The following is a 22,161-nucleotide window of genomic DNA, read 5'->3' as shown; positions in this document are numbered from 1 at the left end:
TGGGCAAGCATCCAGCATACGCTATCAGTGTAGATAAGGGGCCGCAGGCCTTCGCAGAACAATAAATGTTTTGGATTTCATGGCACAGCAACGACTGGGGAGGAATAAGTGGCAGATGCAAGAAGAACCGCCTGGGTGGGGTCCGTCAAGACACTGTTCTCAACTCCAGGCAACTGCAGCTGTGGTTTTAGGATGTCAGAAGAGAGTGACAGTTAGGAAGGGGGAAAGAAAAGGGCCAGGGAAGGAAGAGAAAAATAAGCAGTGTTTATTTTTTTTCTTTTGCAGCAGGAATGTCTTTGCATATTAGGCCAGACCCCCTAATGTAGCCAGTCCTTCTGGAGCTTACAGTAGGCCCTGTACTAAGAGCTCAGTAAGCTCTTGGAGGATTGACTACATCAGGGGTTGTGGCCTAATATGCAAAGGAGTTCCTGCTACAGAAAAGCCTTAAAAATAAGGAATACACAAAAGGGACCTGTGTGGACTATAAGAGGAAGGAAAATTGCATCACCTCTCCAGCCTCCCCTCCCCTCTGGCAGACTCCTGTCCCATTTCAGTCTCCTGTCCCCCCACACATCCTTCTCACCTGCATCTTCCCTCCCACATGTGGCTCCTTCTCTGCATCCTCCACTTCCAGGATGGATACACTTTTGGGGGGTTTTGGGGTTGCTGTAGCAACACAACTGGGTATCCAAACTCAGGATGGGCATTTGCTTGGGGCTTGGGGTGGAAATTGTACACACAGACTTTTTTTGAACCATTTTTGTGCCCAGCTGCGGGTTCTGGATTTGCAGTAGCAAATGTTTAGGCTGCGTCGATTGTATTGAACTGCACAGAGTGGGGGTGGAGGGCAGTCTTGGCAATTAGATGGTCAGTTTTTAGGCTTTCGATCAGGGGCTCCTTTCGAGATCGCTGAAGTAGTCCCCATTGCAATGGGAGAGAATCCCAACTTAGGTTGGTGAGGTGGTGAAGGAAATACACTTTGGGCTGCATGGGACAGAATGCCCACGAAGAGCAGGGCAGGGGTAGCCGACCATGTGAAGTCTTCATGGCAGGTCCGTAGCCACAGAGGGGCATGATGGGACTATAGTCCCTTAGTCATGAGCAGCGCCCCACCACCCTGCCCCAAAGGGTCCTTTCTCACCATCCAAGCCAGCTCATGCGGAACACCCACCACGCTTGTTTGCCTTGCACTTTCTCACTACAGGAGGAGAGCCACCAGCCAGTGCGCACTCCCACACTGAAGTTCATGGGAGCAGCTCAGCTTCACAGTAAGGTAGCACTGAGTTAAGAGTCACATACTGTCATAACTAGGGAGGGGGGGTTTAGCAGGAACTCCTTTACATATTAGGCCACACACAGGCCCTGATGTAGCCAATCCTCCTGGAGCTTACAATAGGCCCTGTACAAAGGGCCCTGTAAGCTCTTGGAGGATTGGCTACATTACAGGGGTGTGGCCTAATATGCAAAGGAATTCCTGCTACAAAAAAAGCCTTGGTCATAACACTGATCTTTAGAGCCACGTTTCATCTGGCAAACTGCTCCTGGAGCATATATTAACTTTTGGAGATGGGGAATATGCTGCTTTAAGTTGGTGGATACGGAGGGATCCCACTAATACCCACCAGCGGGGGGTGGGGTATGTAGCAGGAACTGATTTGCATATTAGGCCACACACCTCTAATGTAGCCAATCGTCCAAGAGCTTACAGGGCTGTTCTTCCAGGGCCTACCGTAAGCTCCAGGAAGATTGGCTACATCAGGGGTCTGTGGCCTAATATGCAAAGGAGTTCCTGCTACAAAAAAAAAGCCCTGCCCACCAAGAAGGGAATGGAAGCTCACACTGTTCTGAACTTGATCTCACCCTTCTACCATGGGTAGACATCTTTCATGTGTCACAGCAATTGAGCGTTAGGTAAACTGGGTTTTTTTTTTTCAGATGGAGCATTGAAGAATCGTTGAGGGGTGGGGGGGGCGTTTTTTCCAGCGCTGCAAAGAATGTTTGTAAAATTACTAGTTTTGTCTCAACTGTAGTCAAAACAGCTGCTGGTGCAGATGTATGAGACCGTCACATTTCTCTCTTGATGAACCATCTTCTGTGAATGGCATGCAAAAAGGAGAGAGACGTGCAAAACCATTGAGCAGATCTGGAATGTATTCATTAAGGGATAACGTAGAAAATGTATAAGATTCAATAAAGGGATCATCTGCCCCATCTTCTCTGCCCCTTTCATCTGTCTGCTTTCCTCCAACTTTTTATTTCCCCTTCTCTATAAAAGGCATATATGTACATCTACAGTGATATTTGTTTACTCTTGATTTTTTCCAATGTGTTAAGCATACAGTGTACAGTAAATGAAATTATGTGTAGCTGATGGGTCAGTTTAGAGTGAGAAGATGGAGTCTGGTAGCTGACAGCAAAATGTACTCCTTTTTGTCAAGTATTTGTTTCTGGAATAAAAATTGAAACCACTTTTGTGTTTAAAAACAGGAATGCCAGCTTCAGGGTTGCACATAATGCTTTTCTAGGCTTTCTCAAACACAGACGTTTGTGTCACTAGGAAATTTTTCTGTTGTTCTTGGTAATAAAAGCTGGTTCAATAAAAGTGAACACTTAATGTAATGTTCTACCACTAGCAAGGTACTTGCATTACAAGAGACTTGTAATAGAAGCAGAAATGGTACAATCAAATTCTCTTTCAAGGACGTTTGCTGTTGATTTTTTAACTTAAGGGGAAGTACATCTTGCTATTATAATTTTTCTGGTACTTACAAAAATGCTGATGTACAAATCCAGAGCTTATGTTTCATTCTCACTGGAGAAATGCTTTGTCAAAATACTCTTCTGGCCAGCAACACTAGAACAGGGTTGTTTCATGAACACTGGGTCTAACGGGTTACTGATTTGAACTGCTTTTGAGTTATTTGTTCAGTTCATTTTATGCCTGTTTTTAAACCCTCTTGTGCAGGTGGGAGAGATGGAATGAATGAACCAATATAAGCAAACAAAAAAAAATACAGACTGCTTGTAGCAGCAAGCAAGGAGAAGGCGTATATGGTTATGCTAATCCCTAAAACGTTGTAATCCTGAATTAATCCTCGAGAAGTAGAGAGTGTGCTCCTGGAGAGCACTGTTGCAACACAGTGTGGTGGGAAAGGCTCGGTGCCAACATGTGGCAGCTGTGTTTCTGTCTGCTTCTGTCATCTGTGGGCCCACTGCCAATCCCCTTCGCAAATCTCCCATTTCACTTTTTAAAACACCCTGAGCGCGACTAGAAGGATTCTAGGTCAGAACAGGACTGGGGTGGGGGGAGGGATTGTCCCATTGGCAGCTGCACTGCATGGTTTTCCGAACACACATGAAGCTGTCTTACCAGGGGTTTGCATATTAGGCCACACACCCCGATGTAGCCAGTCCTCCAAGAGCTACATCGGGGGGAAGGACGGTGGCTTGTGGTAGAGCATCTGCTTAGTAAGCAGAAGGTCCCAGGTTCAAAGTAGAGAAAGTAGAGAAAGAGGTACTTTTCTCTCTTTCTCACAGTACAAGAACTCGTGGGCTTTCGATGAAATTGCTGAGCAGACAGGTTAAAACGGATAAAAGGAAGTACTTCTTCACCCAAAGGGTGATTAACATGTGGAATTCACTGCCACAGGAGGTGGTGGCGGCCATAAGCATGGCCACCTTCAAGAGGGGGTTAGATAAAAATATGGAGCAGAGGTCCATCTGTGGCTATTAGCCACAGTGTGTGTGTGTGTGTGTGTGTGTGTGTGTGTGTGTATATATATATATATATATATATATATATATATATATATATATATATATATATTTGGCCACTGTGTGACAGAGTGTTGGACTGGATGGGCCATTGGCCTGATCTAACACGGCTTCTCTTATGTTCTTATCTCCAACTAAAAAGGGTCCAGGCAAATAGGTGTGAAAAACCTCAGCTTGAGACCCTGGAGAGCCGCTGCCAGTCTGACTAGACAATACTGATTTTGATGGACCAAGGGGGTCTGATTCAGTATAAGGCAGCTTCATATATGTTCATATATGTTACAGTAGGCCTTGTAATAAGAGTCCTGTAAACTGTTGGAGGATTGGCTACAGCAGAGGTTTGTGGCCTAAATCCAAAGGAGTTCCTGCTACAAAAAAAGCCCTGTGCCTTACACCAAATCAGACCCTCAGTCCATCAAGGTCAGTATTGTTCACTCAGATTGGCAGAGGTTCTCCAGGATCTCAGGTGGAGACCCGTTACATACATCTCCTATTAGTTGCCCACTAGTTCCAGTAACATTTAATGGCATAGCAAGGATAACAGTGCAATACAGTTTGGCAATGTAACGGACAATATAAATACCACTTTTTGTGGCACTACATAATAAAAGGCATGAAAGGAATATTTGTTTTTTTAAAAAAAGCACAATCTTAGATAATTCAATAATTAAAACAATGCAATAAAACTTAACAGTCAGGGGGATCATAATTAAATGATCTATGCAAGGGTCATTTCGTAGCAGGAACTCCTTTGCATATTAGGCCCCACCTCCCTGATGTAGCAAATCTTCTGTGAGCTTACAAAAAAGTGCCCTGCAAGCTCTTGGAAGATTGGCTACATCAGGGCTACTCAGCCCCACCTACCTCACAGGTGTTGTTGCGGGGGGAAGGTAAAGGAGATTGTAAGCAATGTTCCCTCTAAGCTGTGGTGTTTTGTGAGCAAAAATTCTACTTTGTGAGCTATTGGCATTAAAGTTGGGGGCTACTGCATAGATTAGGTTGCTCTGGGGCCATTTTTCCTGAGCTAAGAAAAAAATGTGTGAGCTGGAGGCTAAAAAAACTGCGAACTGGCTCATAAGAACATAAGAGAAGCCATGTTGGATCAGGCCAACGGCCCATCAAGTCCAACACTCTGTGTCACACAGTGGCAAAAAATTTTATATACACACATACACTGTGGCTAATAGCCACTGATGGACCCATGCTCCATATTTTTATCTAAACCCTTCTTGAAGGTGGCTCACACTAACTCAGCTTAGACGGAACATTGATTGTAAGCCGGCCCTGAGATTCAGAATATAGGGCAGGGTATAAATCCAATGCTACCACCTCCTCCTCCTTTTTCTTCCCTCAAACTTCTTGAAATACCATTTTGAGAATTTGCCAGAAATCCTGTGGGAGATACTTGTGTGGACTTGGAATATGGAGCATTCATCTCTTTCCCAGAAGCTTACAACAAGATTTCAAGAGTCAAATGTATCTTTGAAAGGCCATGCCTTGAATATCTTGATCTCTGAGGTGCTACTGGACTCTAATTTAGTTACCCTTAACTGTGTTCTTCAGACTAGGTATATGATGAAAACCATACTCCTTGGTATTTTTTTTCCCCTGTATGCTGAGCTGGGCTTCCTGTTGAAGCAAGACCTGCACTTGTGAGGTTTAGGAGTAATAAGGAGCGTGTCGAACTTCTCCCAATTGCCGTTCCCTCATGCTTTTGTGTTTGATTTACATTCTGAAATTGATTGCATGCCTAAGCCAGCTAAACCCCCTTTGATTTGCTTCTCCCTGCATATAATTTCCTCTTGTCTGATAGGAAAAAAAAAGCCCACCCCAATCCTTTTATGTTTCTCTGCGCCGAGAAGAAAGCCAGAGCCATTGAGGTGATTGGACTGCTTTCCCAGTCGATTGCCAACTGGCCCAGGTGTTCACAGATCCTGCTGACCCCGGCTTGCTGGGTAGGGCAGATGTATTTTTAATCATGCCCTCAGCAACCGTTGATTACAGCCTGTGGAATTTAGGGGGCCACTGCGATGAAAGCTCTGGAAAGCACTTTATTCTTTTATCGTTGGTTCCATCTCCGATGTCCTTGTCTCCCATCAACACTAGTTCTGTTACAAGCTGATAATTCAGGGCAGGGATGTCAAACATGCAGTATGGGGACCAAATCAGACCCCCGAACAACTTGCTGTCATCTGATTCCTTCTCCCTCTCTCTTGCTTCCTTCTGCGTAACAGCTTGCTTTGCAAGGCTTGCTCAATTGCACAGCAGAGCTACTGAGCCAAGCCTTTCTTCCTTCTGTTGGCTGAGACTCCCCCCCAGCCCTCTGGGGAAGGAAGGAAAGATCCAGAGCTTCCTTTGCCCAGTCCCCTGGATCCCATGGGAGAAATACAAAGGAAGTACCTTTAAGATCAATGAGTGCTAATGTATTAAGGATGCGACAAGCACAATTGAACTCTGAAGGGAGTGCTGGCCATCACATTTAAAGGGACCATGCCCCTTTTAAATGCCTTCCCTCCATTGGAAATAATGAAGGATAGGGGCACCTTCTTTGGGGGCTCATAGAATTGGACCCCCTGGTCCAAATCTTTTTAAAACTTAGAGGGTCTCTTGAGGAGAGGCATTGGATGCTATGCTGAAAGTTTGGTGCCTCTATCTCAAAAAACAACCCCCCTGAGCCCCAGATACCCACAGCTCAATTTTCCATTATACCCTATGGGAATTGGTCTCCATAGGGAATAATGGAGTGCCCAGCAGACATTTCCCTCCCCCCCCCTGCTTTCTGATGACCCTGAAGCGGGGGGGAGGGCCTCCAAACCAGGGGATCCCCTGCTCCCCACCTGGGGATTGGCAGCCCTAAGGCCAATTCCAATGTTAATTTCAAGAGCAGTCCATAGTTCTCTTAAATATATTGTGTGCCATCTGAACAGCTACTTTGTGGATGATCCCATAAGCCACAACATCCCAGGAATCCGTTTCAGGCTCCACAGACTCCATTTCATCCATTCCAACAAGAGGACTTCCCCTTCTGTTCTCCCACATGGCAATCATTTCAAGAATCAACAGATGCAGAAATGGCCCTCGCTTTGGTGGCTCCACCATTTCCATGGCAGCCAGGATCCATCAACACTTCCTGTGGTAAAGGATGAGGGGGAGACATCTCTGTATATCCATCCCAGAGTAAACACATGCCAGAGAGCTAAGGCCAGTTGTGGCCCTCTAGGACAGGGGTGGCCAATGGTAGCTCTCCAGATGTTTTTTGCCTACAACTCTCATCAGCCCCAGCCATTGGCCATGCTGGCTGGGGCTGATGGGAGTTGTAGGCAAGAAACATCTGGAGAGCTACCATTGGCCACGCCTGCTCTAGGACATCTTGGAAAGTTTAAAGAGAAGTATCACTCCTGTGTGCTTCCTGTGCTTAGCCACTGGTATATCCTAGTTGCCACATAAAGTGTGAAAAAAGTGTTCCTGGGTCACATGGTTGTGAAAACCTCAATGGCCTCACACCCTACCCGTTCATTCTCCCTTAAGCGCATTCCCCATGGTGTGCTTTCCAGATAGCTCATGGCAGATTTGGGCATACTGAGCATAGTAGAGAATCATACTAGTAGAGTATCATAGTAGAGAGAGGCAAAGTGGATGACGTCCAGCTAATTTAAATTTTCCATGGCAGTGCATGTTGAATCACCAAAGGCGTATTATGTGTCTACTGGCTACAGGACAGAACTTGTTGCCCAAAAGCAGGAAATCACTAAGGAAGGAACTCTGTGTTTGGGATGTTATGCTTTCTTCTAGGTTTGCCAACCAGCCGTTGTTTTACTACCTGGGTGGTCATTAAAATTGTTTGCTGCCAGGTAATCAGCACTGGGGTCTGAAAAGCCAGCCAAGACTGAATTTCCACAGCGGTTTCCCCCAGATTGTGCCAGATTTCTTCCACGAGGTTCCTTCCTGCTTCCTTCAGGGCGATTCTGCCCCCACCCCCTCCCCTCAGCCCTTTTCAGGGATTCTGGTTAAGGGTGTGCCCAAATCCTCCAGAGATGTTTCAGTAGCCTGCTCAGAACTCTTTGGGCTTCACATTCTCAGAGTTTTGCTTTAAGTGAAATTCAGTGGCAAAGTTTTGATGGTCAAGTTTTGTTTTCTTTTGCTTGGTTTTTTTAAGCTGCTTGAGATGACGAATGTGTAATGTGAATTATTTTTTATCTACTGTGTCAAGGGCAGGCCTTGGATTCAGCAGGAGCTCACAGGAGCACAGCTCCTGAACCTTTCTGAGGGTTCCCCCTCCTCCTCCCCATCTTGTCCATTGAATAGTAGGTGCAGTTGCATAATAATCCCTGGATGAGCTCCACCACCTATTTTTCTACAAAGCAAACCCTGGTCAAGGGGCAAGGGGAAAGGATCAAATCTTTTGGAGGAAGCTTGCTTTGAGTTAGTGAATCCCCTCAGCTTATTAATTACGCTGGAGCTTCTTGGGAGAAAAAGGGTCTCCTTAATGAGGAGCATTTTTTAGCCATAACTGTGTGTGTGTTTGTGTTCATTGTGAGAACCATCTCATGTACCTGGTGAAGTCTAGTCTAGATTCTAGTCTAGAACAAAATTTGGATCCGATGTCATAGCAAATAAAACACCTGAGGGTTTTTGGTGGGTGGCTGTGTTAGTCTGAAGCAGCAAAACAAAATCTGAGTCCAGTGGCACTTTGAAGACCAGCTAAGGCAGCAATCCCACACACTAAATAATGCACTTTCAATTAACTTTCAGTGCACTTTCCAACTGGATTTTGCTGTGGGAACTGGCAACATTCAGTTGGAAAATGCATTGAATGTGGATTGAAAGTGCATAATTTAGTGTGTGTGATCTCAGCCCAAGTTCTATTCAAGGTATAAGTTTTCATGTTCACTCACACTTCTTCAGATACAATGAATTGGAAGTTACTCGTCCATATATGTAGGTAGAGAGTGAGCAGCAAATTAACTTTTTTTACAGTGTATCTGAAAAGTGGGTCTGCACATGAAAGGTGCCACTGGACTTGAGCTTTGTTCACCTGAGGATTTTATTTGTATGGCTTGCTTTTGGGATTCAGGCCCATGCTCTGGATTAGTAAAATACATTGTTTTATTCTGTCAAGGAATACCATCTGCAAAGGAAAATTTCTGATATTTAAGACAGCATTCTGTGCAATGGAAGCCATCCTAACATGCAGAATAAAAATGTGCCACTTTTTCTAGTTCCTACTAACAGCAGGCGGGGTGGTAACCTACCATCAATTGTACTACTTCAAATTCAAATTTCTCTAGATCTCCTGTCTTTGAAACAGACACCAGATTCCCTCCTCATTTTGACCTGTACTGTAAACCTTCTCCTTGTAGTCCCTTTCAAGCAGGAACTACCAGCTGCCATAAAAATAATTTTGGACTGCTGGGACTCTGAGGAAATAAAATCTGTTCCTGTCTGAAGGAAAGGCCCCGTGCGGAGTGTGAAAAACAGTCAGGCGAGAACACATAGTAGGGAACAGTTAGCATCGCACTGAGAAAAATGATATTTGGAAATGTTGGGGTGACAGCCTGAAATTCATTTTAATTACTTCTGTGTTCCAGCTGTTCTCACTGAGAGCTGATGTTATAGCATTGGATAGACCCTTCAGTTTGGTCTAGGTGAAGGCCGGGCACAACATCAATGAAATACTCCTGGGCCAGCAGCCTACCTCACAGGGTTATAATGAGGATGAAGGAAGGGTATCATGTACGCCTCCCTGGATTCCTCAGAGGAAGGGAGGGCTACAAATGTGACCGGTTCTCAGCAGCTTACATTGAAATAGGAATTAAAAACTATTTAACAGACTCAATGCACAGTTAATTGGTGAGCTGAAACAAACCAAAACACTTATAATGGCTCAATACTTGTATGTTTTGCTTTTTTCATACTTATCTGAGCACTTTCCCCAACAGACATGAATTATTATCCCCATCTGACAGGTGCGGTGCTGAGGGAATCGTGGCTTACTTAACGGCACCACATGATTTTTGTGTATGTGAAGCTGAGGTAAATTTTAACCAATGCATCCTCCTAATTATAAAATCAAATATATTGTGGGGAGGACTTCCTATTTCAGCCCAACATAATCCCTAAACGCTTTCTCAAATAAAACAAATGACATTTTTACATTTGAGGCCTTCAGTGCCTCACCTCCCAAATTTGGCATTGAGTGCAAATGGAAAATCTCCACTAGCCAGAAGGCACATTTGAGTTACAAATGGCTGTCTTCCACTTGTTATATTGTACACACTAATAAGAATCAGAAGTTCACATAAGCAATGAGAGGATTAAAGATGATATTTAAAGCATCAAATGAAAATTCCCAGAGTCGTATCCCACCCACCCCCAAAACCTTCCAGGTGTGTTCGTTAATGCATATTTCCATAGTAGAAACAGATCTTCATAACTATCAGTTCTCCCCTCCTCCGATTTTATCCTCACAAGCATATGATGTAGGTTAGACTGACAGGGAGTGACAGTACAGGAAGGGTTATGGGCAGTGTTCCCTCTAAACTGAGTTAACATGAGCTAGCTCACAGATTTTTAACCTCCAGCTCACACATATTTGTTTTAGCTAAGGAAGGATGACCCAAAAGCACACTAATTTATGCAGTAGCTCACAATTTTAATGCCGGTAGCTGACAACTTTAATGTCAGTAGCTCACAAAGTAGAATTTTTGCTCACAAGACTCTGCAGCTTAGAGAGAACATTGGTTATGGAGCAGGTATGCAAGTTGTTTTTTGCATCTACTTTCATGCTGTTGCAATATAATAAGCCATGCAGGAGATCTTGCACATTTTCTAGGGAATAATCATAATGGGTACTCCCCCAAGATGTTTCCTTTGCTCCTTCAGATTTCAGTTGCAGTATGTTAAGGTATAGCATGGATTAAAATGTTAGAAAGCCTACTTTAAAGCTCTCATTCAATCTACCTGTTTTTCACCCAAAGCAAGCCAAATACATCGTTTCTGTAGCCGGATCAGGACAATTCTCCTACTACCTCTTCCTGGCCAGTCTAGAAGCAAGGTTGGATGAATCCATGCATGATCCAGGGGGTGTAGTGCAGAGTTCTTTTCTCAGAGTTTTGCTAGCATTGATCTTTCCTGCCCGCATGGTCTTGGACAGGAAGAGAAAACCAGCTTGCATGATAGATGCAGTGGGAATACCACTCTCCAGATGCTGATGCAGTAATTGGATTTGTCTGCAGGCGAGATCTCACAGCTTTTACCAGCAACCTGCCAAGGGGGAACTAACCTGTGGCTTGGGTCATCTGTACGCAGGTGTGCAGCTGGCATTACATTCACCTGCAGACTGACATTCTTGGCAGTGCCGTCTGATACTCACATATGCTACTAAGGACCTGTGATATTCTTTGCACCAGCTCAACTAGATAATGTTAAAGAGCTCTTGTATATCTTCTCTCTGTGCATGTTTATCGACCAGTATACTTGTGTGTGTATATAAATTCTAAATGGTCGTTTTATGAGAGGTTAGTGGATGACATATCCTTGACTTTCCTACTTCATGGCTCAATCCTAAAGACTTTAGACAGGCAGGATTCTTTTTTAAAGTATCTGTTAAGACCTTCAGTCCCAGACTGATTCCCCACTAGCCTTATGCCGCTCTCACTCTCCTCTTCCATCGGATTCCACACTATCTGCCCCGGAGCTGCAACTCGCTCCACCTCTTTCACGCAGCAAACAAGATCCTCTAAAAACCAATTTCTGGTTGCTGTGCAAAAAAAGCAAAGCTAGTTGCAGCCCCAGGACAGCTAGTGTGAAATCTGACTGAAGCCTCGGGAAGAAGAGGAGCGTGAGAGCAGCTAGTGGGAAATCGGTCCCAGTCTAATCAGGTACAAGCACAGCCCTCTCTGGTAACCATCATTCTGATCAGCTGTTGAGTCAGGAATAAGAAAGGAACTTTGTATCTAGATTTCCCCAGACCTTCTCCATTAGCTGAGTGGTGCCATTGCTGGACCCAGCCCCAGCTGCTGAGGAAGGATGTACATAGCAACCATGCAGAAGGATTCTAATCTGATTAGGGATTATTTTCAGGGACTGTGAGGGGGCGGCCAGCAGAGATGGTGTGATGTCACTTCTGGGAAAACTCAGCAATGATGTTATGCCTCTCCTGGAGTCAGCAGGGAAAAAACTCTATGGTAAAGCCATAAAGTTTTGGCAATTCCTAGAGAGGACTGGCATCACTTCCTCTTTCCCAGGAAGTAAGGTCATGCCATTGCCACATCTGATTTTTTCCCCCTCCTGTCTATGTTGAAATGTTGGTTGGGTACATGGGAACCCTGGTTATTGTACAGAAGGCTGTTTCTCTCTGCGTTTGCCACCCTACTAATTTGGAGCATTTGTCTGAATAAGGAGCTTATTCTTTGACTTTCATTGATAAGCATCATAGTCACATTTAACATGTGTTTGTGTTCATATCTGTATTGTGGAGGAAGGGAATGTTTCTCACTTTATCTTGCCTTCAAAGTAATCATTCATTTTTGCTTTCCTGTTCTCTTCTTCCTGTTTGTCAAAGAGTCTCTTGTGTTGCAGTTCTTTATTTTTAAAAATCAGATCTGATGTGTTCCTGAAATAAATTTAGGTAGAATAACCACAGCCCAAAAGTATCTTCAGAAATGGGATCCAGTCCAAATAAACATTTTGAAATTCTAAAAAGAAAAGCCCTTGCATGTCACCCCAGACATGGCAACAATAGCTTTGTAAATCAGATTACAATGCTTTCTGATGAAGCTCTAACAATAGCAAATTCAGCATGCAAGCTGGCACATCGTTTTCTAGCTTTCTTCTTCCTCCTTTTGCTAAGATTTCTTTTCTTTCCCTTCCTCTCGTTGCAGTCCCTTCTGCTGTTCCCATGATGCACCTTGTGAGCCGCACCATGAGCAGCATCACCTTGTCTTGGCCACAGCCGGACCAGCCAAACGGGATCATCCTGGACTATCAGCTGCGCTACTTCGACAAGGTGAGCTGTGTGGGCCTTCACTTGGATGGCCCAGGCTAGCCCAGTCTCATAAAATCTTGGAAGCTTAGCTGGGTCGGTCCTGGTTTGGACACCGGTGTGGTGCAGTGGTTAAGAGCTGTGGGCTCTAATCCGGAGAAACATGGTTGATTCTCCACTCCTCCACGTGAAGCCAGCTGGGTGACCGTGGGTCAGTCACGGTTCTCTCAGAGCTCTTCCTCCTCCTCTTCCTCTTCTTCTTCTGTTGTTGTTATTATTTCAATTTATATCCTGCCCTTCCTGCCAAAGCAGGCTCAGGGCAGGTTACAAGAGTTAAAACAATTAGATAACATTAAATACAATAAAATAGATTATAATTTCAGATACTTCGCTAAAAACCAACTGAACACTGCCTCAGCAGACATGACCACTCAGATCCCACCTCACAGGGTGTCTGTTGTGGGGAGAGGAAGGGAAGGTGATTGTAAGCTGGTCTGAGACTCCTCTGGGTAGTGAAGAATGGGGTATAAAAATCATCATCACTTCCTCCTCCTCTTCTTCCCATTAAGGGCCACCAGTGTTTTTTTTTTTGTAGCAGGAACTCCTTTGCATATTAGACCACACATCCCTGTTGTAGCCAATCCTCCTGGAGCTTCCAGTAGGCCCTATAAGAAGAACCCTGTAAGCTCTTGGAGGATTGGCTACATCAGGGTGTGTGGCCTAATATGCAAAGGAATTCCTGCTATCAAAAAAAAGTCCTGAGCTTTTCCATAAGTCGGTTGCAACTTGATGGCACTTTCCACCACCAAGATGTGTGGACCAATGGAAGCTGGGGCCGGAAAGTCTTAAGAGCCAAGTCTTAAGAGCCAACCATGTTTCTCCGGGAGCTTCAGATGTGAACGTGCTAACTGCGTGTGAGTGTGTGTAAAATATCATTTTTAACCACATCCCTATTGCACCATGACATGAGGCACACTCGGAGCTTTGAGGTGCAAATCTAAACATTTTGTCATGTTTCAATTTTATTATGGCTCTCAACTTGGATGTGGCTCAAGCCTTTCTGGACTCTTGAAAGACCAGGGGGGGGGCATCTTTCTTGCCATGGTGTGTGAATGCTTAGGGGTCAGTCCAGGCATAGAGGGCAGGGGAAATAGAGATGAAACAAGAATGGGAAAGGTGCAGATGGTGAGGAGAGGCCGGAGGTGGAAAAAAAAGGATTGAAAATGTGTTATTCCTTTGGAGCGTCTCATATCTGGACATGCACACTCTGAGCAAGATGGCGACTACCTTTTTTTGCCCAGTTTAAAAATACCTCTTCCTGTGAAGAGGCATTTGACAATGCATTTATTTACTTATCCTCCCCAATAGTGACTCAAAGCAACTTAGAACATAGTTCTCCTCTCCTTCATTTTCTCAGAAGAACCCTGTGAAGTACAGTAGGCTGAAAGTGTGTGACTGGTCCAAGGTCAACCAGTGAGCTTCCATGGCAGAATGGGGATTTGAACCTGGGTCTCTCAGATCCTAGTCAAATACTTTGACCACTACCCACACTACCTCTCATCTCTCTGTGGTGTTTTCCAGGCTATTGGAAGGGGCTGTGTTTCTATAGAGTTCTTAAAATGGCTTCCTATTTGGCAGGAGGGTCAACTCTTATCCAACCTGAATGGGACAACTATTGATAAGTCTATGTGGAACCTTTTTTTCTGCCAGGGGCCATATGGATATTTATAACATCATTTGTGGGCCATAAAAAATTATCAGCTTAAAAAACAGTGCTCCGCCGAGGGAGAATGATTCAGGCCAGCAAAATTAATGCAAATAATTGTTTTTCTATTTGAAGTCAAGTGGGGAGAGTCTAATCTGGCACACACACACAGCCTGCCGCTCTAGGCAAATGCATAGGTCCAGGGGCTTTTTTGTAGAAAAAGCCAGCAGGAAAGTAGCATATTAGGCCACATCCCCTAATATTAGCATATTAGGTCACACACTCATTAGCATATTAGGCCATACCATCTGGGATAATCAAGTGCAAACTGAACTGTGACAGTAACTTTTCCAGGCCCTGCAATAATTCTGGCCAGGCCCCAGGGAGGCTGCCGCACTGTACATCTGGGCCCTGTGATCCCTGCCTGGCCCTGGGGAGGCTGCTGCACAGCGTGGCTGGGCCCCACGATCCTCACTGGCCAGCCTGGCCCCAGAGAGGCTTCCACATGGCTCGGTTTGGCCCAGCAATCCCCGAGGGCCACACCAAGTGACCTCAAGGGCTGTATACGGCCCTCGGGACAGAGGTTCCCCACCCCTGGTCTATGTGCAAAACTCTGCTGAGAAGGAAGTGAAATTAACATTTCTCAATTTCTACGGTGGATTGTTGATTCTTAGTCAGAAGATGAGGACAACTCCTTCACAGTAACCAGTGAGACGAATATGGCTACCATCTCCAGTCTGAGCCCGGGAAAGATATATGCCTTCCAAGTGCGAGCCCGAACAGCGGTGGGTTATGGGCCCTACAGTGGGAAGATGTACTTCCAGACCTTGGTGGGAAGTAAGTGAACTTTCAGATTTGAGACTCACTCATGATGTTTCCTCACACTTGCCAGCACTGTTTAGTAGCCTCCTCTGTGTACTGTTCATGCATCATTGAATTGCACATTCTTCACAGACTAAAACATGCCTTGACCCCACAAACTAACACATGGTTGCCTGTAGCCAGGCCTCAGATTCAGCAGGAGCTCACAGGAGCACAGCTCCTGAACCTATCTGAAGGTTCCCCATTTTCCTCCCCACCTACCTTGTCCATTGAATAGTAGGTGCAGCTGCATAACAATCCCTGGGTTAGGAGAGTGAGCAGCCAGCCAGACACCAGGAGCTTTGCCACGCCCCCAGCAGCCGTCATTAACCCCTGGAGAAGCCCTATGCCACCTTTTCTCCACTTCTTATGTGATTTCGGATGACTGGTGGCTTGCTGACCTTTTGACTGAGAGGGGCGGCCCAGGAGAGCCCAAGGTGAGCGAGGCTTGCTTGGGCTGGCTAGATCTCATAACACTTTGCAAACTTTCACGTTCTGCAGATCTCTTCATCAGGCCATATGTTACCAAATAAAAGAGGAAGAAAGCAGATATCTCAGGGCCAAATGAGGTGTGACAGCATCCTCGGGGTGGCCATGAGGACACTTTCACATCATGTTTGGCTCTCGGGGAATGAGGATCTCAAGAAGCTGTCATCATGCCAAGGTGTAGTTGAATTTTTGGCAGGCTAAGCAGAATCAGGTTGCTGCTGAAGAAAAGAATCACATGGATTGTATTCTTGGCTTTTTGGAGAAGTTGGCCTGATAAGGGGGGTGGGGGGAGGTGTTAAGAGTGGTGGGATGTGAATTCCTGAAGCCAGAGAAAGAGGATGATCTCACAACTGGTCAGACACCAGAGCTTAGATACAAGGAAATTCCCAGTCTGACCAGAAAGTCTTTATAGCCCTGTGTATAACAAAGCCAATAAAATGACTGGTTGGGCAGAAGAACCCCAAAGCCTGATGAGAAGCCAACTGCCCATTTAAGCTTTTAACAAGTTGGGTCTGGGTTTACTACAGCAGCTGTGAGCAGTGGCTTTTTAAAAATAAAGGAGAACCAAAATGGGCTCAAAACCAATGTCCCCGCTAAGCTGCAGAGTCTTGTGAGCAAAAATTCTACTTTGTGAGCTGCTGGCATTATAGTTGTGAGTTACTGCATAAAGTTGTGTGCTCTGGTGTCATCCTTCCTGAGCTAAGACAATAATGTGTGAGCTGGAGGTGAAAAAACGGTGAGCTAGCTCACGCTAACTCAGCTTAGAGGGAACACTGCTCAAAACATTGCTGTAGAGGGAAGTGGGGCTCCTGCCTTCTCTCCCAAGCCATTCTCCCCACTTGGAAACAGAACTTATTTCTCCACAGCAAAAATGGCGGGGAAAAACCCTCTGAAGATATAGTTTGGTTCTGAGAGCATGGCATAACCAGTGACTTAAGTGACCTCAAACCCTGGAAGGCTTATCGCATCCAGAGGCTTTGGGTAGTAGTCTTGGCAACACCCACACCAGGGTATGTGGTTTACTTACAAAAATAAAGGTTTTGTGGGAAAACCTGATGGTGGCCAGGAGATTCCACTGGGTGAGATGACAATTGGGAGGGGGGAGGGGAAGAGTCTCTTAGGCAATATGTTGTTTCACATGTGTTGCTTCTGACAGGTGAGCGTTCCGTGATGGTGCAAGACCGACTGCCTCTGATTGTGGGTTCAGCTCTTGGGGGTTTCGCCTTCCTGGTCATCGCAGCCATCGCTATCCTTGCCATTGTCTTCAAGAGGTTTGTTTATTTTCACCTACAGACAAACGATAGGCAGAACCATATGGCTCTGCTCCATCTCAGCTCTGGAGTGGAACATGAATTCAGGAACAGGCTTCCATAACCCACTCCACAATCTCTCCTCTGCCTGTATCTGGGTGAATGTGTGAAAGGAGTAGGGGGCGGGGGAGTCATTTAGCATAACCCAGAGGGCTTATAGTGTCCTGGCCTCACTGATGGACCTCCTGATGGCACCTGGGTTTTTTGGCCACTGTGTGACACAGAGTGTTGAACTGGATGGACCATTGGCCTGATCCAACATGGCTTCTCTTATGTTCTTGTGATCCGCCCTAAGCTTTGTGATCCACCTGAGCCCACTCGTGGGATAGGGCAGAATAGAAATTAATGAAAATCAGGCCTCAGATTCAGTGGGAGCTCACTGAACCTTTCTGAGAGTTCCACCTCCTCCTTCTGAGAGTTTCACCTCCCTGTCCATTGAATAGTATGTGCAGCTGCATAACAATCCCTGGATGAGCTCCACCATCTATTTTTCTACAAAATGGCCCCTGATGATTAAAGGTTTTGAATACTTTCCCTATGAAGAAAGGTTAAAACACTTGGGGTTCTTTAGCCTGGAGAAACATCGACTGCGGGGTGATATGATAGAGGTTTATAAGATTATGCATGGGACAGAGAAAGTAGAGAAAGAAGTACTTTTCTCCCTTACTCACAATACAAGAATTCGTAGGCATTCAATGAAATTGCTGAGCAGTCAGGTTAAAATGGATAAAAGGAAGTACTTCTTCATCCAAAGGGTGATTAACATGTGGAAGATCTTTATTTCCAAGGATAGCAAACTATCCCCAAAAGAACGGTACTAGTTGGGATCTGGCCTAACATCTTGACCTGTAATTTTACATAGTCTCTGAAAGATTTCAGTCCAGTCAAATTCTAGCATTATGAAAGAGAGAGAGATGGAATGCTGCCATCCACTTCTCTCTCCACCCCCCACCCCAGCCACACTCATTACTGGCGTCATTGACTTCATGAGTCAAGGGGGAAGATCTCCAACTCTCTATCTTTTGCATTTTGCAATTTTATTTCACTTCATCCATTCTCTTCACACTATTCATTATTTTCTAAACATCATATTCCCTTATCAAAATTGTGTTTCTAAAATAAAACACTCCAGTGCTGTAGTTTTCCCCTATACCAAAATCAGGCCCACAGCTATTTTTTTTTGGGGGGGGGGGGGCAATTCAAGGGCAATGCCCCCACAGCCCAGATGAGCCCCATCCCCCCCCAAGAAAAACTCAAAGGAATCAACAATTTTTACTTGTTTTAAAGGAAGATGTGCGGGAGTTCTCCAAAGTGCCCCTGGGCACAATCAGGGAATCTTTGGTCTCGTTTTCTTTTTTTCCAGGTGGAAAAATAAAGTTTGGGTTTTTTAAAATGCAAAATAAAACAAAATTGCAAAATGCAAAAGAGATATTCCGAGATCACCGCCCTCGACTCATGTAGACAAGGAAGCTAGTAGTCATGAAGGTGGAGGGGTGGGGAGGAGTGGACAGCAGCCTTCCACCTCCTTGAAGCCCTCTTCCTCTTCTGCTGGCTGTGGGAGGGGGAGCCATTCTGTTGGCACCTTCCAACTCTGTTATTCCTCTCTCTTCCTCTCTCTCTCCCCCCCCTCTCCTCCCCCCTCCACCCCAGTTCCTCTGTCCCAAAGGACTTCCCAACACCCAAAATTTTCTGGCTGTACCCCTACCAAAGGTGCTCCAACGCTTGATAATTTGAGTTGACCTGTCCTGTATCTCTTCCCAGTTCCGTGAAATCTGGGGGTGGGGGGGGGGAGGGTTCTTCCTCCCTTGGTGATTTTTCCTTCTCATCCTCCACAGCAAGCGGCGAGAGACTCCATATACAGATCGCTTGCAGCAGTACATCAGTGCAAGGGGTAAGTGAGGGGAATGACTTCACTGTTTCACTATCTATCCCTTCAGAGTCATCTTTCTGAAGGAGAGCTTCTGGAGTTCTGGCCCTAAGGTGGACCTTCTGATGGCACCTGGTTTTGGCCACTGAATGACCCAGAGCGTTGGACTGGATGGGCCATTGGCCTGATCCAACATGGCTTCTCTTATGTTCTTATGACTTGGGAGCCTCTCTTCTGCCTCACAGGCCTTGGAGTCAAATACTACATTGATCCTTCCACCTATGAAGATCCCAATGAAGCTATTCGGGAATTTGCCAAGGAAATTGATGTGTCTTTTGTCAAGATTGAGGAAGTCATTGGATCAGGTAATGAAGGAACCGCTTTCCCAGTCATCTGTCCCATCACTTTGTATCCCATCGGCACAGTTTTTGAGCCTCAGGCATCTCCTGTTGTGATTTGAGGGGCAGCCTACTCCTTGGAGGGCCAGAACAAGAGCTCACTCCAGTGTGCTGTAGCCCTCCCATTGATCTGGATCTTGGCCAGATTGTGGTTTATGAAAGATTATTGTTCTGTGGGTGTCTTTAAAGACAACAGCCTTTGTTGGGCTTTCCAAGTTTATTTATTTATAAATTAGATTTCTAAACATCCCTCCCCCATACTTGGGGCTAGGGTGGTGTACAGTATTCAAAGGGATACAGTCATAGCTTTGAAAACAAGATTAAAACAAAAAAACAGATACAGTTCAGATACAATAACCATTTCAGATGGCATCTGAAAACCAAATTGTTTTTACACCAAGGGGGAGAAAAGAAGGAAGGCCAGGCTAAATAAAAGCCATTGCTGTCCTCAACTGTAGGCCTGGCATTGCTTCCAATGGGGCTTAGGCTTCAAGGCCTTCCATTACTACTGACCACCTATGGTACTGTTCCCCATCAAGCTTAGGCTTCAAGGCCCTCCATTACCACAGACCAACTACCTATGGCACTGTTCCCCATCAGGCTCAGGCTCCAAGGCCGCCCTCTATTACCACAGGCCTTCTTCTTCTAGCTATTGCTTAATGCCTTTACATAAGGTAGATCTTTGTAAATGAAAGCATTCCTAGCAATGACGATAACAGGACAGGGCAGCAATGTCATTGCACAGTGTTAGGGTTGCCAAGTCCCCAGCTTCCTGTAGCGGATTAGGGTTACCTATCGTACCATAGAGTTTTCCCTCCCAAATGGCTAGAGCGTCCAGAAAAACCATAGAGTTTTCCCGGAAACACCTAGAGCAGCCCCGTGTGCGTGCCACCATTTTGATGATGTCACTTCCAGGTGACATCATCATGCCAGCGACCTGAGGGGAGACTCCCCCTGCCAGCCCAATGTGGGCCAGCGGGTTGGGAACCTCCCAGGCAGGGGACCGGTGGCTTGGCAGTCCTACACAGTGTCTGTGCCTCTTCCAGGTTGGAGATGAGTGAAGCTCCCTGTGGTTCAGATGTCTCTAAGGAAGAGTTGTGAATTATGAGGAAGAGATCTTTTAGAGTGTTTCTCCCCCTCCGCCCTATTCTGTTGTATTCCACATGCTCTCCATCTGACGTAGCGCTTTCTCCATCCTTCAACCCTGGCAGGAGAGTTCGGAGAGGTGTGCTTTGGGCGCCTGAAGCCTCCAGGGAAACGGGAATACACTGTGGCTATTAAGACCCTGAAGGCAGGCTACACGGATGAGCAGCGTCGGGAATTCCTGAGCGAGGCCAGCATCATGGGACAGTTTGAGCACCCAAACGTCATCCGCCTGGAGGGTGTGGTCACCAAGAGCCGGCCCGTCATGATTGTTACAGAATTCATGGAGAACGGGTCTCTGGATTCCTTCCTCCGGGTACAGCAGCTCTCTAGGGCATTTGCGCCTCCCACTTTCTCTGCTTCTCCATCAGCCTCCCTGTCATTCTACCCCTATACCTTCTACCCCCAGCGCTGAGGCTTCTGGCACCCCATGCAAGGGGCACGGGAGGGCTGGGTGGGGGTGACACATGGTGTGTTTGAGGCAAGCAAAAGCACTGTGTAGGAAATCCTATAGGAAGTATAGGAATTCTGTGCCTCCCCCGCAAACCTTAATTGCTGTTATAGATAGAAATTCTTAATTCCTCAACAATTGCTTTGCTCGCTGTGCGCTAATCCGTCACCACTCCACTTTTTAACTGAGGTCCTCAATGGTTTCAGTTTTCCCTTTCCAATAACTTTGCAAAATGCTTATGAGTTTTTCTTGCTTCTTCAGCCTCTTCGCTTGAAGCTCTCATTTTTCTTTTCAGCTTTTACCGTGTCCTGTAAATCAGATCTCTCAGCAGCCTCTTCCAAATGTATTTATTCATTTAGTCGGTTATTCAGGATATTTCTGTGCCACCGCTTCAGAGTCCAGCTCGAGAGGGCTTACAATTAAATTTCCTTACACTTTGGATTGCTTGCATTTCTTTTCCAGTACTTGAACTTCTGGTGTCAGGTTAGTCCTAGCGCTCACAGACGTGACCACTCTGCACCTGGATTGTACCCAGGGGTGGAATTCTAGCAGGCCACACACACCCTGATGTAGCCAATCCTCCAAGAGCTCATAAGGCTTTTTTTTTGTAAGATCTTGGAGGACTGGCTACATCAGGGGTGTGTGGCCTAATATGCAAAGGAGCTCTTCCACCACAGACTGTACCACTTCTGTTCCACTAGTGGAGGCACTTCCCTTTGATGGAAGGAGCCTTTCTTTGACACAAGATGGACTGAAGAGCATGTTGTATTTTAGATTATTCTTTCCTTAGCAAGATGGATGGGATCACACTGGGATGGGATCAGATTGGGAATTTGGGACGGCCAGCTCCTGGCTTCGAAAAAGCTGGTGCTCTTTGACCTGTGCCGCTGCAATCACACAATCCCTACCCTACTGCTGGGAGAGGCACAGGCTGCACACGCACAAGAGGAGCATTAAGACTTTTCCTGTGCGTGTGGTGCGGGTGCATTGTGCCCCCTGGCTGTTCAGACAGCTGGGAAACATGCCATGCATGCAGTTTAGAGATTTGCTACTGGGAAGATCCCAGCCTGTCCTAAGACAAGGTAAGAACAGGCAAGAGTCAGGGGGGCAGATGTGCATGTGTGATTGTGCACATTAAATCCGGAGGGGAGGTGTGGCTAGGTTGGGCCAAATCTCTCAT

The 22,161-nt window shown here is 45.8% G+C and overlaps 1 protein-coding gene across 1 annotated transcript in view; it reads left to right on the top strand.

Moving 5' to 3' along the window:
- LOC132570380 (ephrin type-B receptor 5) overlaps window positions 1–22,161 on the top strand; it is a 245,887-nt gene that overhangs the window by 211,838 nt on the left and 11,888 nt on the right. Inside the window, exons 7-12 of the mRNA XM_060236947.1 lie at window positions 12,657–12,781; window positions 15,137–15,299; window positions 16,969–17,083; window positions 18,958–19,013; window positions 19,235–19,354; window positions 20,599–20,846. Coding sequence (XP_060092930.1) covers window positions 12,657–12,781; window positions 15,137–15,299; window positions 16,969–17,083; window positions 18,958–19,013; window positions 19,235–19,354; window positions 20,599–20,846 — 827 coding nt within the window. The remainder of the gene's footprint in view (window positions 1–12,656; window positions 12,782–15,136; window positions 15,300–16,968; window positions 17,084–18,957; window positions 19,014–19,234; window positions 19,355–20,598; window positions 20,847–22,161) is intronic.

The sequence above is a fragment of the Heteronotia binoei genome, chromosome 4 (genome assembly GCF_032191835.1).
Source record: "Heteronotia binoei isolate CCM8104 ecotype False Entrance Well chromosome 4, APGP_CSIRO_Hbin_v1, whole genome shotgun sequence".
Lineage (NCBI taxonomy): Eukaryota > Metazoa > Chordata > Lepidosauria > Squamata > Gekkonidae > Heteronotia > Heteronotia binoei.
Note: the sequence above shows the minus strand (reverse complement) of the source record. Positions and strands in the feature narration are given on the sequence as shown.